General features: G+C 35.6%; 1 protein-coding gene across 8 annotated transcripts in view; it reads left to right on the plus strand.

Annotated features, from left to right (window-relative positions):
• Positions 1-13,598, plus strand: part of LOC119639845 (high affinity cAMP-specific and IBMX-insensitive 3',5'-cyclic phosphodiesterase 8) — a 57,075-nt gene extending 43,477 nt beyond the window's left edge. For all 8 annotated transcript variants that reach the window (XM_038037516.1, XM_038037515.1, XM_038037518.1 and 5 more), the window contains 14 exons: positions 1,004-1,063; positions 2,716-2,770; positions 2,847-2,945; positions 3,913-4,023; positions 5,145-5,335; positions 7,111-7,315; positions 8,999-9,166; positions 9,238-9,333; positions 9,407-9,655; positions 9,725-9,944; positions 10,014-10,177; positions 12,501-12,768; positions 12,832-12,937; positions 12,995-13,598. In XM_038037516.1, coding sequence (XP_037893444.1) covers positions 1,004-1,063; positions 2,716-2,770; positions 2,847-2,945; positions 3,913-4,023; positions 5,145-5,335; positions 7,111-7,315; positions 8,999-9,166; positions 9,238-9,333; positions 9,407-9,655; positions 9,725-9,944; positions 10,014-10,177; positions 12,501-12,768; positions 12,832-12,937; positions 12,995-13,052 — 2,050 coding nt within the window. In that variant the 3' untranslated portion in view covers positions 13,053-13,598. The remainder of the gene's footprint in view (positions 1-1,003; positions 1,064-2,715; positions 2,771-2,846; positions 2,946-3,912; positions 4,024-5,144; positions 5,336-7,110; positions 7,316-8,998; positions 9,167-9,237; positions 9,334-9,406; positions 9,656-9,724; positions 9,945-10,013; positions 10,178-12,500; positions 12,769-12,831; positions 12,938-12,994) is intronic.
• The last annotated feature ends 3,960 nt before the right edge of the window (positions 13,599-17,558 follow it).

Here is a 17,558-nt window from a genome sequence, read left to right on the forward strand (position 1 = left end):
TTATCATTTTTTTTCGGCGCACACTCATTGGGAAATTTTACTGCCCACAATTTGAGACTAAGCGCGTCAAAGCCATGCAATCAAAACGTCAAATGATATGAAATTTAAGACCAAGAAAACTAATTCCCGATCTACATTTAAATCTTGCAGCACTTGGCGTATGGTATTCTCCATATTAATAATCGGGGAAGACATTTTTGATATTTCAAACTATTTTCGAATTTGTTTCTTTTGTCAGCTTTGCGTTGAAAAATGCATTAAAGCACATTTCAAACTTAAGTTGAGCCAAGTTTTAACGTTTTATCTTGCTTTGAAATGTTCACTCTTCTAAATTATACACGACAAGAAAATACGTCGAATCCTTCGCTGAAGAACTTGCACGTTAAGTACATTGTCCGTAAGTATTTCTAAGTATTACGAGTAAAAATGACACAATTATACGCACCTCAAGGTCTACCGCATAATCGAATCGCGACTACGACGTCGGTGCTCCCGGGTCTAAACCGTAGCTGTAGTGAACAATTACTTGGCAATTGGACGCACACCCATTGCCATGGTCATTCTCTAACTAGAGAGATACTTTTTCGATTTCGCGACTTCTTTTTGATCATCATCGTCTCACACACATGGCGTACATACCCTTAGTGCTTGAACACATCTAAAAAACAAAACACTGTAGCGAGCATATATTATATAAATATAAATTAAATTTTGAACACATCTACCATGAATGTAAAAGCTTATTAGAAATATATCTGTATTTAATTTCTTCCGCATCCGTCGACCAAACGATTAAGTTATTGTGGAAATGAGGTCTGCTTTCTATTCATTAAGAAAGCGTCTTAAGGTCTTAAGGCTTTTTTCATTATTTTCCTATTTTTATTTGCCTGAAAATTTTATAGAATAATTAAGTTTCCTTGATGGCGGCAAGTCTGCACAAATTTTACTTAAACAGGATTTAATTTACTTCTGCTTATTTAAGACTACATTTTTACATTTTCAGAGCTATACGTTTAACGGAAGGTTACAATTGCGCAACAATAGTGGCTTTAGTCAAAAGAAGGTGAGATAATGCAAACAATTAATTGTCAAAAATATTTTTGATAAAAAGATGGTGACGTCGGAAAAACTTCTGCTGCATTCAAGTTCATCGCTCCAATAGGACCAAATTTATTTTTAAAAAGAAGCGCGGAGTGAGGAATGGCTCAGTGTATCAAGAACGAATAATTACAACATTTCTTGATACACTGTAAACAAAGAAAAGAATACGAAAGTAGTCATCGAGTGCTTCTCATGTGTTTAGATAGGCAGTATTGCTGTATGTTATCCGAAAAAAAAAAATTGTCACTGTGTGGCAAGTAGCGCAGAGTAAATCTAAAAGTAGAACAAAGGAAAAATTCAGATTAAGCCTTCGCCTATAATTTGTCTAAGAGATAAAGCTGACACCACCACCATTTTCATTTCTCATAAGATTCCTTTAATTGCATTCATAAATATTCTGCAGCCAAAGTGTGATCGTCGGTAGAAGTGTTTCATTAAGACTTTAGTGGCAACTGTAAAAATGATAACGACACGTTCAATTAATTGCATATGTTGTTAAACGTGTGCTATTAGAGCTTGATATGTCTCAATTGTTTGCCGATATATATCGCAACAAGTTTACGAGAACTCTATAAAACTGACAATCAATCTTCGAGCAAACGAAACCGCGAAGTGCCCCGTAGACGCACGCTACTGATTCAAAACAAAGAAAGTAAGAAAATTATGTTCGACTATGAGCGATTCTTTAAGACCCACCGTCCTTATCATAAAATAGACCTAAAAAAACGAAAAAACTAGATTTTCTTACTCTATAGTATTATATGGGCGTGTGACTGATTATTTTCAAATTTGCATAATATAAGCGGGAATTTTTGCCTGGTGCCTATCACAGCTTAAAAGCAATGAGCCAAACATCCAGAAAGCAGGGGTTTCTTCGCACTTTACACTGCACTGGATTCGGATCCTTTTGCAATATCAAACTGCACGCATGAACATCCAATTTCCAACTTTTGGTAAATTTAAAACTGATAGTCGCATATTTGCGTCCAGACGAATGTTTCCGAAAGACATTGATTAGATGATCAGACGGGCAGACGCACACACGGACCGACGGACATGATCAAGTATATATATACGAAGTGGGGTCTTTAAAGCCTGGAAAATATTTTATGTAATGGATATACAAGTAAGAAAATTATATTTGGCTAAGATCGAATCGAAATCTTAAGGAAAAAAGCGAAACCGTCGATTTCTGGACTGTGCAATAAAAAAGTTGACATAATCATTTTGGCGTTAAGCAAAGACTGCAAACAGCCCCGATTTATAGATGGGCATTCTTACCAAAAGCAGATTCGGTCCGCGAGCTATTTCCAGCAAGTTATACAATTCGAGCCCCATTCTCTTATGTATCGATCTGATGCAAAATTCAAAAGTTCAGTCACGTTGTCGCCATAGTCGGTTCAATCGATTTGACCTGATGCCTGCATAAGTAAGACCTTACTATTATCCTACGTTCATTACGCATTTTATATTCAAAAAGTATACTAAAAGTTTATTCATTTCTTTGATAGCTATTTAAGACTTGGATGATTGAATGCATTTTTTTTTTTTTTAAATTTGCAATGAAATCCGCCATTTGCTAATAGACAATAAATTACTTTTCGTTTTGTGCAGTTTCTTTGAGAGTGACGCTACGATGACTGCATTTTTAGATGCTGGCGTTAATACAGTAAGTAAATGAAGGCTAAACAAATTCTAAGAAATTTCTTCTTCAACACTATTCAATTTTTTTCTTTACATTTTAGTGTATTGTTGAATGTTATCATTTGCCGTACTTAAATATGGAACTGAAGCAAATCATTAGCACTACAGTTAAACATTACAGTATCATATCGACTCAGGAGGTAAGTGTAATAGAAAATTTTGGCCGAACAAGTAAGAACGTTAAGTCGAGCAAGACTTACCTTTTATGAGAACGCTCAAACCTCAAGTGCGGTAGAGATTTCTTTGGTCGTAGCTATAGTGAGTGATCAGTCGATAAAGGTGTTAACACTTATCGATAGGACACTCATCCAGTAGACTGCGGCCACCCTCCCATTTCTTTCTCATCCCTGTTTCATGCCCCTTCCTGACAGTGACCGTGTTACGCGAATAGGGGAGATCTTCTGACTGATTCACGATATTAAAAGAAAATATAGGGGAAATGGACCGAACAATGCAGCGTTCTAGACCAAATTTAGCAAACTTCTTAAAAATCCTTTTTGCCAAAGAATTTATTTTTCAAGTAACTTCATTGTAAAATACGAAAAATTAGACTTATTGCCATATAAAGTTTTACTTTCTTGAAAAGACTGGCATGGGAAAGCCTCAGAAAAATATAGGTTATGTCGCTCATCATTAACAAAAATCGAACTTCGTTGCCATAAAAAGGGTTATTTTTGTAGAAGCATGTGTATGGCAGAAGATGAAAAACGATCCAATTCCATTCCACATTTCCGCTTTTATTTCGTATATTAAAACAAAATTGATTTTTACTGATTATTGTTGAGAAATATTATCTGAGAATTACATATTTTCTTAACATGATTTTTCAATAAAACAATCTTTACGATGAGTGGTTGAAGAAGCGACCTGATTCAATCCGCTGGGCTAAAACATATCAGCGTACCAAAGTCGAACGGGAAAATACATCCCGTGGAGATATTCAATAAATATTTCTGAATCGATTGACATAGTAAAAGATTAGATTAGTTGATCAAGTCCTGCATATGTTTAGTTTAAGGTATCATGTTGTTTTTTTTTTTTTTATTCTCAATTTCTTGCTACTTTTTATAATCTTTTGAAGCTCAACATCGTTTTTCCCGTTATTAGGTCCTCTATACGGCATTAAACCGCATTAAAGACGTGTTGATTATAACAGACAATAAATTTGTCATTCAATATGTCAATCAAGCAGCTGCACATTTACTTGGTGTGCTTCAGGTAAGTTAAAAATGTATGAATTTTTTTAACACGAGATCTACCAGCGTCTTGTATATACTTATTGCTACGAAAACGGATCATTTTGGTCACACTTTTTTGTCGAATTGCTACAGTCGCAAAAATAAAGATAGAAAATCAAAATTTTCCAGGATTATTCCTTAACCAATTAAGACTATAAGTTAGAACAAGTATCGTGATCTGGCTATAAACACATCAAGAATATAGGAGAAATTGAATAAGCCTTGAAAAAAGAGTTTTAGTCTTTAACTTTTCATCCCATGAAGAAAAAATTCCCCCTTAGTTATTGTCAATGTGCAATAAACATTATCCTGAACTTTTCCAAAAATTAAAAAACGAAAGAGTCACGAATCTTGAATACATCTCTCTCGGAAGAGTTTTCTGTTTACTTTCGCAACCATCTACACGCCGGTTAGAAGGCTTTTCATTACCATATTTTAGACCAACTTTTTTTTCCTATTAGATTATTGATGAACACTTTTTCAGTTTCGATGATGGTGCACGCATCACTTCTTTTCGAAAGTGAGAAACTCAATTCATTTTTATAGAATGTGTTTATCAAAATTTCAACGTTCTGTGAGCGCTGACGATGATCCAACTCGCACGTTGACTAACTTCTCAAATATCTTAAGCGATTTTTGATATGTATTTCCAAATTACGAAATTTATTCGATAATTTTCGCAGAAGTATATCAAAGGTCAAGCAGAAACACTGTTCAGCGTAAGGCATTATATGAGAAGTGCTCGATAAAGTGATCTGAGTCAAACCATTTTCAAGGGCATTTGTGCTTGGGCCAAGACACGTCAGGGTACCGAATTTCATCGAAATGTCTTAAAAATTATGACCTGTATGTGGATTGAACACAAGATAACAAAATAGAGAGACGAACAGACATGCCTAGACATCTTAGAATCATTTTTTAAATCGTAAAAGTAGATCTTAATTCTTTGGGATGCGTACATCCGTACAAACTTAGTAGCCCTTTGTAGCACCAATAATGTAGAATATAAAAAATGAAGATCTCTGGGGAAATGACAGGAGGCTAGTACCATACGACACGGTTAGTATAAGGTTTTTAAATAATTTTCATTTAATTTTTTAGAAAGAACCAACAAAGAAACATTTATCCGAATATTTTGTTTCGGACCTCACACAGTGGATCAATGCACTAAAACCCAAAGATTTGACGGGCGACAAGCCTTTAGATTTCGCAGGCACTGTTTTAATAAAAGGAAAAACTTTAGAGAGCACATCATTTCCGGTACGTGCTAGACAGCTCGCTTGCTATGGAAGGTAAGTATGAGATGTTATTATTAAATAATATTAAAATGCTTTACAATTATCATAGTTTACATCTATTAACGTTAATCTAAATATAGACTACAATATGTTGCATTATCAATCAAATATTTACGTAATTGGAAGTGTTTACGAAATTCAGTTCAGCTTTCACATTAAGCTCTTTTTCAACTGCTTTTCTGCTTTCCGTTTAAAATACAAAATTAGGCAACGAGATCACACTTCTACGAGGTTTGCTTCAATATTACATCTCAAGGTTTCATCACTGGGTACCCCGATTGTTACGGTGTGACTAAGAATATTGGAGAGTACAACTCTGCGCCTCTGCCGTAAGCCTTTCACCCTTTCGCCCACAGATTACAGATGGTGATCAGAAGACGTCGAATTTGGTGGATGTTGCGGAGGTTTCGTTTTCCTGCTTAAGCGGCCATCTATTTGAATGCGGGACCCTTTAACAACAATTTGTCTGGTTACAAACTTTTATTTACTACTTTCGCAGGACTTAACATGAAAGTCGCGCTATAGGTTAGTGCTCATGGACCTCTTTTCAGAATCTATAGCTTTTCCTATCATTTATAAATATAAAATCATCTATAGAAATTGTAAGGATGATGGGGAAGATGACATGACATAAACTGGTGGTGGATATTTAGTAGATTTGGCCTACCGCGAAGACAACTTCTTTCTTGGTTAATGACTTTTATATTAACCCTAATTAGGCTCCGGCAACTCTGGATGTGGATAACCCGTTCTTTTTGTACATAGCCTCGTATACAGGTTTACCCATTAAATCAACAACTACACGCTTCACTCGTTCTGTAAAAACCAAAATTTTATCGCTTGTTGCAAAGATATTCCTTTATTCATATAATGTTGTCCTGAGTCTAGCTTATCTCCAATGTTAGAATTCGAAGTTTCTACGCTGTTCTGACAAAAAACGTTGTAGCCCAAGAGTAATAGTAGTAACATTTATCTTCGTCTTTAATCGCGATATCAATAGATTTAAGCATTTCTATTTGCCCCATATTTCCTCGTGTACATTGCTAAAGCAATACATATTTCCGCAGTGTTTAATGTGCGTGCCTACAGTGAAAGGCCTAATGTCAGAGCGCCCCACACATTTGATAATCGCCGAGGACTATTTACCGTCTCATTGTTTAATGGCCCCTCGAAACATTGGGGTAACCACAGCCACCACTGTACTCCCCGAAAAGGCCCCGTATCCAGCAGTCAGCCAAGAAGGCATTTATCCCGGTAGTCTGATGGGAAGTGGACTCTCATATCAGGAGGAACCCTACTTAGGGGCAATCAAATCATCGTGGAAACCCACAATTTCATGGTTTATCGTTTTTTGAGCTTACGTGGCTCTACACAGCTTTGGGTGTTATTTTACTGTACGCAGCCGGAGTCGCTGCGTTTGGACAATTAGCACACCCCCGAAGGCCAATAATCATATGAGACGCTTTAAACAGAGTTTAAAACATTTAAGAAATAAATACTAAAATATCGAATAACAAACGCCATCAAACGAACACCATGGCCTGGGGTTCGTAAGTCCCGTCTTTCAAGCCCGAAAAACGTTTCCATTGAAAGACCGAACATTTCGTAACAATTTCATAGTTCTAACCATCGTAAACGAAAAACAAAAAGAAAAAATTATTGAATAATAATAATAATGTGATATTCAGATATAATAAGAAAGAAAGAAATAACTATTTTATGTACCATTCATTCCATCCATGTTTCATTTTTCTTCGCTAATCAATTAGAATCACAACACACCTTATATTTAATGTTGACGTGCCCGTTATAAGTCAAGGGGACTCGTCAATTGCTTCATCACATACGAGAGATTTTAGAGGTTCTTTTGCCGCTGCGCGACGTTCCAGTGACTTAAAAGGTATACCAACAGAAAGCCGCCGTGCCAGTGCGGCGAAATTGGCAGCAATGCCTCTGGAAGCTCCTATTACAAAAGTAAGTTTACAAGCATGATGTAAATATCATCGCACAGAATAAGTCATACATTTCAACTGTAATGTGAAACTTACTTAGATTTAACTTTAATTGAACATCAAAATTTTTAAAAATTTTCTTATTCATCTGAGAAACGGATTACGATAGAAGTAATTTCTACAATTCTGTGACATTCGAATCAAAATCGAACATGTTTCAAATTTATGTAATGAAATAACGCGTTGCGTTCTCTGCACTACATGAAGAAAAGGTACATGGAAAATATGTCGAGAACTACACGATTGATCTTATTACTCTACGAGCATTTGTAAAAGTGTAGCTTCTTCGTATACAAGTACTATCTTTAAACTTCTCTGAAAGATATCAGTCTGTGAATAAATCGAGCCCTGCTGAATTATGGCAACTTGTGCACAAAAGTGGACAGACCAGGTGAACCGTCAACGACGGACAGTAAGACCGAATATCCTTTGCAAGCATATTCAGGGGGACTAGTTGGAATGCTGTCTGGTGAGCTGTTCAAATTCAACGAAGTCATAACTGAGGGAAACGAGCACTAACAACTAATGCAAGTAATTAATGGGCGTTAATGGGCGGACGACCTGAATAAGCGAAAAGGCGTCATAGGCTTATTTTTCAGTTTGACTGAATATTGGTATTGATGAACTCTACATCCAGCGTTAGCAGGACTGAAGTAGAATAAGTTACCTCTTTCGCTAGAATTATCAAGCATTCCCCTTTCTGTTTAAGACTTGCCTATCCGTCTCTATGTCCTGTTTTCTTGTGTTGAACTTACATACCATAATTTTTGATATATCTTGATGCAATTTAGTACACTGTCGTGTTTGGACCGAAGGACGAATACTATTGAAAATAGTTTGGACCGGACCGATATCCATAGAACGCGTTATTTTGAAAAGTCGATATATGGATAACAGTAGAATGATATAGCGTATTCAATGGTCGACCGTGCCCCACTATAGCCCAAGTTAAATTTGCCTACATATTTGGGCTTTGAGTTTTTCTTCATATTTTTCGCTTAGTCCCCGCAACAGTACACACGTATATATCGTTTGAAATATCGATTGTCTATATTCATAATTTGCCCCAATTCTCGATGAAGGTGTATGCTTTTTAGCCAAAGAACAATTTTAGGGATCTAATCAATTACTTAATGTCTCTCAACAAACTAAGGCGCTAATTAGTCAATTACTTATGTATAAATTGGAATAAATAATGAACGGAGATAGAATTTCCCATCTGAGCAATCGAATTCTTTACCGACTTCAGATGAAGAAAGCCAATCAGCACTGAAATGAAAAATCATGCGAAGTTATGAGCTTTCAATCTGCTCATTGTACAAGTCTCAAGTACAGTTTACGTTGCCCCGAAAATGAAATACGGAACTAATTCATTCGAATCATCGTTAATCATTCTTTTTAGATGTTTAAAAATAATTTTGTTGAAACGAATATGTTCCATAATCCTATTGTTTGCAATTCATTTCAAATTTTGCTTCGCTACATACACTTATATTCTTCTTATTCTCTAAATAATTATTATATTTTACTTCATTTTTCTTTGCATATAATTTTTGATACGTTTTACTGATTGTTTCACAACTCTCTGGCTGTAAAAATGTAAATCATAATGTGGGCTTGACATTAAAATGTGTTCTCCTGATAGATAATAAATTTGCTCTCGCAACTGCATGAGAACTGTTCAACGGATGAGGCTCATTTAATTGATAGAGTTCTTGACTTTTTGAAATACGAATCATTGTATAGTCCTCAGATGAAAGATATTCAAATGGAGGATCCAATTGCCACCGAACTCATTGGGGCTCTGATCACGGTATATACATTACATTAAAGCAATTATTAGATTGTTGTGTATCTTTACCGCTTGTAATTTTTTAAGTTCAGGGTTCTAACGTCCATTCATCACGTCGCAGCTCAAATGATTCTACCATACGAACAGCAGTAACCCGCCCCACAGCTTCCCTGATATCCACAATGAAGGTACGTGCAGATAACAATTTCGATTTTCTTTTTTTTTTTTTTTTTGCTAATTCTATCTATTACTAACGATTAGGCAGCACCCCTTATAATGGATTCACTAAAGGAGTCGCTATCTTGGGAGTTTGACATTTTTCGCTTTGAAAAGATCACTGAGAAACGACCCCTGCTGTACCTAGGGATGGAAATCTTCGATAAATTCAAAGTTTTCACCTCAATGCGTATGGATCAGACAGTTTTCAAAAATTGGTTTCTCGCTGTGGAAAGCAGATATCATGCTCAAAATGCTTATCACAATAGTACACATGCGGCCGATGTCTTACAGGTACATAAATAGATAGTGATGTCGTGATTTTACCTCCGTAATCAGATGCAATTATAATTATCATTATAGGCGATCGGGGTCTTTCTATCTCATTTCTCTAAAAAAGAAATGAGCATGGATTGCTTGGAGGAATCTTCAGCCCTAATTGCCGCCGTTGTCCATGATATTGATCATCCGGGACGATCTTCCGCTTATCTATGCAATTCAAACAATCCTTTGGCTATATTATATAATGACGTTACTGTATTAGAAAACCATCATGCGGCGTACTTTTTCAAATTAACTTTATGTAATAAAAATTTGTAATTATTCTGGTAGAAGGAGAAATTTAATGTCATTTTTGTGAATCTTTGTGCAGGTGACGACAGTGTGAATATTTTTAAAAATCTAGAGCCGGACATATATAAATCAATGCGCAACATAATCATTGATATGATACTAGCAACAGAAATGACCCGGCACTTTGAGCATTTGGCAAAGTTTGTAAGCGTTTTTGGAGGAGAAATGAACTGTAATAAAGAAGTAAGTAAAATAAAATGTATATCTTTCTCAGAGTAAAACACAGGGATTAAGGAAAAAAATGCTTTTTTTTTTTTTTACAAAATTCCGCTTTATTCATCAATATAGCCTATCACAAGAAGTGGCGGAATCAAGCCAAAGCTTCTTTACTTAACATGTGTAGAACGATTAGCCCGACATTCAATCAATATACTATTCAGTTTCAGTAATGGGCTCATAATTTAATCCAAAACTGTCTTGCCTGGATTAATATTGGACGCCAGATCGGTAGACCGGCACACATGTGTCAAGTCATGCAATTTTATCTTTGTAACAATCGACCGGTGGCACCGTAATATATATACCCTTCGAGATACTCTTTCGAAGAGCAGCTTTCTTATACCCAGAATTTTGTGTTGTTTTGTGCCTTCCTTATGACATCAGCTATCTCTTGCAAGTTTCCGGTTATCAAAAATAATTTTTTTGGAATTCTCTTTATATTTTCTGTTCTTTTGTGTTCATTGTGTTTTGCTTCATCTTTATCCAGACAAAACTTGCTTTCAACTTGGACCAGAGTGTTGTGAAGAAGAAGAGTTACCACAACATTTTTCAATTCTACTCTAACTTTGAAAGATGACAATATTTCTCAGTACAATGCGAAATTTGATTGACAGACGAAATTTGGATATTTCCACTGTTTTCAAAATAGCAAAAGTGTTGTCAATGAAACTATTGTAACTCGAAATGGCCAACGTGTTATAAGTTGAGTAAATATTCTTTCGGTCGATTTGTGCCCATCAAGTACCGACACAGATTGAAGAGCATACCATTCTGATGAAAAATCTTTGCTCGTAGCATGATGGGAACAATAGCAACCCATTCCTAGGGCATGGTTTTCGTAGTGCGAAGGCCATGTTTTCGATATTTTACAACTATCTTACTACAGGAAGAACGTTGCCCGGACTATGCCTTTAAGTATCCACTCTACAGGATAAAGATTTTCGGAATATGCTTAGATATGCCATAAATAGACCATGTGCTCTTCTTCAACCCACATACTAAACGGTTATAAATTAACAGCTCAAAAATTATCAAAAACATCTTGGCTTGGACTTTCTTCTCATGTTTGCTACGAAGTGTAAAAAAATAATTAGAAGAAATAAGTTCGATGGACTGAACTGTATCTGCAAACAATTGCACGAACTAGAAAGCATATGCTGTCTTATTTAAATATGATTTTTTAATTGGCGAATGCAAAAGACAATTATATAATTTAATCTGGCAAGAACGACAAAAAGAAACTTTGATCGGAGTGTAGTCTTCTAGAGAGAGCTTGGCGGCGGCGTGACAGCGATTTTAACAAGCGGACAGCTAAAAGGCATGCTCAAAATAATGCGGCTTTTGAAACTGAACGAACAACAGTTTTTATATTATTTTAATTTTCAATACTCACCCTCGCAGGCAGCAGAAGAAACCAGCAAACTAAAGTCAGAGAATGCGCTAAACATGTTTAGTTATTTAAGCCTTGCAAACTTGTGAATCATAAACGACGAAGCGACATCTGAAAAAAAGCGACCACAAATTTGCCTTCTGTTTTGCCTTACGTTTTCTTACGTTCCACGTGTGCTTACTTCCTGCTAAAAGAAGTTTCTTCTATCGTTGTTGTTAATCAAAAATATTAAAAGTGAGGTTATGCAGGAAGAATTTCTTTTCGGACAAGCGCAGTGGATGTGCTTTGGAAATCTCTGTCTTAAATGCTTTCTAATCGACCTCTCCCTGAATTACAAGCTTTACACAAATTTTATAGTATACTCTTCCGTAAATACAAAAACAGGATAGGCTTACTGCTGTCGATAGCGAGTACTCTCGACGACTGTCGACAAGTGTAAATTTGCAAGTATCGATAAAATAAGACTTTTTCTTCCTCCCGAACGAAAAATCTTTCGATCGTAAAATTGCTATCGAATCTATCAAGTTAAGGTCGAATTTACTTGATATCCTCAGCTATAAACCAGCCCCTGATTAATTCAGTTCACTCCAGAAAATATTCCCAATCTATTTAAGTTAGATTAGACCTTGTTATGTCCCATGTGTGTACAATCGTGAATTGTATAGCGAGCTATTTCGTTTCCCAGTTCTCAAAAATGTGGTCGAAATCGAGTAGATTTTACAATGTTTTACGATCCTTCCCCACTACATAGGTTATCAAAATGTTTTTGAGCACTCGTAACTGCAAATTTAGCGACGCCTACGAAGATGATGATAGGCAAATGGTCATTCCTTTTGCCTAGCGGTGTCTTGATTTTCAAATGGAATAACAAAATAAAAAGAATTCTTATTTTCGCAGATAGCAGCGATAGAGGAAGACAGCGCTCTGCTTATGCGTCGCATGCTTATCAAAGTGGCGGATGTAAGTAATCCGTCGAGACCTTATCTATTCTGCGTGGAATGGGCGCAGCGTATCGCCGAAGAGTATTTTCAGCAAACCGAAGAAGAGAAAACTCAAAACATGCCAATTGTAATGCCAATGTTCGACCGCTGCACATGCAGTATACCGAAAAGTCAAATTGGCTTTATTGAATATATCGTCATGGACATGTTGCTCGCTTGGGATAGTATGTAAAATGGCAATTGAAAGCGAAAAATTAGTTTAGAAAGTTTTTGATTTAATTTTGCAGACTTCATCGATATGCCTGAACTGATTACGTATACGCGGAACAATCTTGAAATGTGGAAACATTTGGAGGAGGAAGGAGTGCGAACTATTGCGGATGTTAAGCGCAGGCAGGCTGCTCTTACAATCAGAAAGACGAGCGTAAAATAAAATATATTTCATTTCAGTTGTTGTTATGGCTTGCCCACGTATTCAAACGGCAAATCAAATTCGAATGCAATTTAGATATTGGTGAAAATTGACTGAAAACGATAGAATAGCAATAACGGTTCAAATGTGTGCATGGAACAATCTGTGAACTAGTCTTTATTACAAATTCATTTATTTTATAACGTTAGGTATGTTTTTTTTATGTCTCCCCAATTATTATATTAAATCACCTTAGCGCGAGCCATTCGATTTTAACAACCATAGAGAAAGAGTAAAAGAGGTTTATACCTGTTGCAAATTTAATCACTCGTTGTGCACTTGTCAGTCAATTTGCTTAATATACGAAACAACTGGGAGTACAAATTTTGATAATGCACAAAACTCACAATCAAAGACAGTTTTTTTTAGCACAAAGCGCGACATTAAGGAAAACAAAAGAAGACGAGAAAAAGGAAAACTTTGAAAACCAAATGAAAGTTAATTAGAAGAATACTAAGGTAGAAGACATTTTTAAGATAGAAAATATGAAAACGACATCTTACAAACATAATTGGGCTGGACTCAACACTTGACTTTTGCAGCGTCTTCTGCAATAGAATAAAGTAAAAAAAAAAAAAAAAATCACAAATAAGGAGGAAAAAAGAAAAATAGGAAAATAAAAATAAGGGAAAATCTCAGAAAAATGAAAAAAGCTAATTATAATTAAATAAATGGTGTGCATTTGCCATGAAAAATTCATTAAAAAAATAATTTATCTAAAATGTAAGAATACCTGAGAATATGTTTATATATTTAAAATTTTCAAATGTATGAATTTAATATTTATGTGTATATGTGTATGTGCATGTGTAGGACACACTCTATCAATATGATTAAGGTTGAAAGATATGCAGAGCACGTCAAATTTTAAGTAAGAAAAGAAGTTCAAATAATAATAATCAAAACAAATGAGAGCCAATACAATCGGTTAGATTCGATCGACTTTTACAGACGACAATATATATAAAATGAAATTAATTCAAGTCGACCATACGCCTTTTATTATATCCAACATCTTTCACTAATCTTATCAGGAACTTATAAGCCGTAAAGAAATGTAGGCACACCGTCATTGATGAGATACTATTTCTTATACCCAGATCTTAGAAAGATGATTAGTCTCATCTTGTATGTTCTACTCAATCTCTACATTACTGTACTGTACCTTATTGTAATCTTGACCGTTGTGATCGTCGTATGTTTATCAAATTCAATTGTTGTTATTTTATATATTTCGAGGAAGGAAAAATTTTGATTATTTTGTTTAAAAGCAACAAGTAAGAATATTATAGTCAGGCAAGGTCGACTATTGAATACCCCACATCGCTTTACCTAATACAGTTACTGACACGTTTTGGTAATAATATACAAAAAGTAACACATTAGTTTTATACAAAGGCATACGCATCCGAGTATTGCGGGAACTCTTTATAAGCGTTGATATTCAAAAAATCGGGCGACTGATAGAGTGAACAGACTGATTTCTATGCGTATTTACTACTATCAATTAAGAAACATGACACAAATTTTCAATTTATTTGGGGAGTTGTCGAAAAAATAGACCGATTCAAACCATTCTCAATAGCGTTCGTCCTTGGGCCGAAGTGCGGCGGTGCACCAAATTTCATTAAAATATCGCAGAAATTGCGACCTAGAGCTTGAACACAAATTTATATGGACAGACATTAGACAGACGGACCAAAGGTCAAACGGACAGACGGAGAGGCGAAGAGAAAAACTCATTTCATTTTTTGAACCGATCGGTATAATAAAACGATGGGACTGTCTTAATCCTTTCTGTGTGTACCACAAGTGGTGTAGGGTATAAAAATTGTACCATTTAAGTGAGTCCCTGAGATGACTTGGATTGAAAGAAAGATTGCGATAAATGCAATTGTGTAACGTAAGTTCTAATAAACGCTAGGACGGAATAATCTCGAAAGGATGTAACCTCCTATGAAATTATATACACTTTATATGTGATGAGCTAAAGATAAAATTCTTTCTCATATTGATATTTTCCCTTAAGGAATATATTCCATAAACATAAGCTTAGAAAAGTCTTTGAGCATAAATCAATCAATTATTGAAATTTATTTGTGCACTTCTTTCAATCTATGCTAAAATATTTCGTCTATAAACCGGATATGGTATGTTAAATGTGTAGATGTCTTCACGTATAAGGAAAATGCATAATACTAGCGTAAATATAATAAACATACATCACAAAGAATTATATCCTCTGTATTTGAAAGATTAATTTATAAAATATATATTAATATTTAAGAAAATAACTTTTGTTTATTCCTTGCAGGTTAAGGATTTATTAAGAGTGTTTATACTAACTATTACTTACTTACTGCTATTTTAATTGTGTTACCTTTAATTCGATAGAAAAATTATTTACCAAATAAATTTAAAATTAAAAACTATGAAATCGAATAACTTCTCCTAGCAATTCGTTAACATCTTGGTTAAGTTTTGATTTCCTCTGAATCGATGAGTGAGAGGAAATTGTGTGCCTAAGAACGCTTTACTTAAACGTAAGGATATTGAAGAAAGTTTGTGAAAGAGTCGAAGAAATTGGTCCCGATAGGATGCCGTGTTGAGATGGCTGAGAAAACGCCGAGTGGCCCCACTAAAGGACTTTTTTGTAGACGAATCTTTTAGATCTCTGAAGGACATCTACCTGTGCCTGTAGATAAGCGCGCCTTGGGCCATATAACGCCAAAGCTCAATAGTTTGTTGTTTTGGATACAATTGTGCTGCCCTTAGGCATCCGCAGTCTAACAAATACGCACCAACTGCGATGAAATATAGGCAGTGGATAACAGTTATGGTGAGGAAATATTTCTTGAACCACATTAAAAAACTTAAGCATTTCCCATTGAGATACGCCAATTTTCTAACAGGGATTCGTAAGAATGCTAAAGTGAGAGGACTAGGGGCCACTTCTAATTCGCGGTACGAACTGCCCATGACATTACGTTTACAGTTATTGAAGATGAATGGTAGATGCATTTTATCAAAACGTTTGCAACGCGCAGGGAGGAGTGACAAAGTATATACATTCTTGATCAGTATCATGAATCAAGTTGAGCATGTACGTCTGTCCGTCTGCGTAAACATTCTCTTGGCCGCAAAAATGCCGCTATCAACTCCAAATTTAGCAAAAACTTTGGAAGCATATGCGCGCAAGTGGGTTTTAAAAATGGACGAAATCGGTCGAAGAACATGCCTACACTACCACGTAAAGTGAGAATACCTCTGTTTTTCAAAAGGAAAAAAAAATTATTTAGCGATCATTACTCTTAAACTACAGCAGATAAATCTACAAAAAATTTGAACGCATATTCTATAGACGGTTTTAGGTTGTATAATGGTGTGCGTTATGTAATTTGATACTATTGATCAATATAAATTTTGAACAAATATAAATGTGAATGAAAAGTCAAGTAATATGCGTTTTACTCAGTCCCATCTTACGCAACCCATCATTTAAAATCAAAATATTCGCCCCTTTCATGTTTGCTATTAAAAAAAATGACAAGGAATAGGTTGTTTAGTTAAAAGTGTTCGTGTGCAGTACACGTGCCGTAAGAGACATAAACCTACGTTCGGCCAGCTGAGGTGAATCTTTGATAGTTAATTTTGAATCTTTTCATTCCATAGGTGTTTCTTCTTTTCTTCTATACCAATTAATTTTTTTTTTTTTTGAAATAATTGAAGTCTTCTAGCGAGTCTTTAGTATCTATCACGCCAGTGTAAATTTTCAAAAAATCAATGTTTTTTTATTCGCTCAGTAAACTTATTGAATCTTTTCATCATTTGGAAGCGATCGCCAAGATGTCGACAGCTTTTAGAGGAAACCTTTAGGTGAACAGGTAGACCACGTAACTGAATCGTTTTGGAGTGTCAACGACTTGCTTCTCGAAAGATGCCTCAAAGCAAATCAAAGAGGGGTTAAGTTGTGGATACATACTCTGTTCAAGAAAAAAAAGACAGTCCGTTGCCTTAAAAGGCAGTTGCAGCAGGCGAGAAGGTATAATGCAGCTTTGATTCGAATTGAGGCAATGCTCCAATGAGTATAACTGTATGCTCATGAAGACTAAAGAGCAACGGCTGCAGAAATTGTGTCCCTGAAATCGCGATGACCCTAGGAATAAAGTCTATTGTGTTATCAAGGGGAAAAACGCTTAGAGATAAGTGTTATTTGTACTTCAAATAGAGCACTATCTCAACCGAAGCTGGGTACACCCCTTCTGGACCTTGAGGTTTTACGATTTAGTAATGCTTGTAGGATAAAGATGGGCCGGCCTTTACTTAACGGGCTAAGAACTCAGAATATAAAGAGATTAAATTCTAGGAAGCGCGAATCGCTATTAAAGCGACGTGTCCATGCTTTATGGCAATCACGTAAGGATAATGGTGAGAACGGCAGATTTACTTTTAACTTTATCCGTGACGTCTTGTTTGTAGAAAATCACCCGGATTTTAGTTTTAGCTTACATCTCGGCTTTCTAGTTATGGGCCACAGATCTC

Source organism: Glossina fuscipes, unplaced genomic scaffold, assembly GCF_014805625.2.
Source record: "Glossina fuscipes isolate IAEA_lab_2018 unplaced genomic scaffold, Yale_Gfus_2 113, whole genome shotgun sequence".
NCBI lineage: Eukaryota > Metazoa > Arthropoda > Insecta > Diptera > Glossinidae > Glossina > Glossina fuscipes.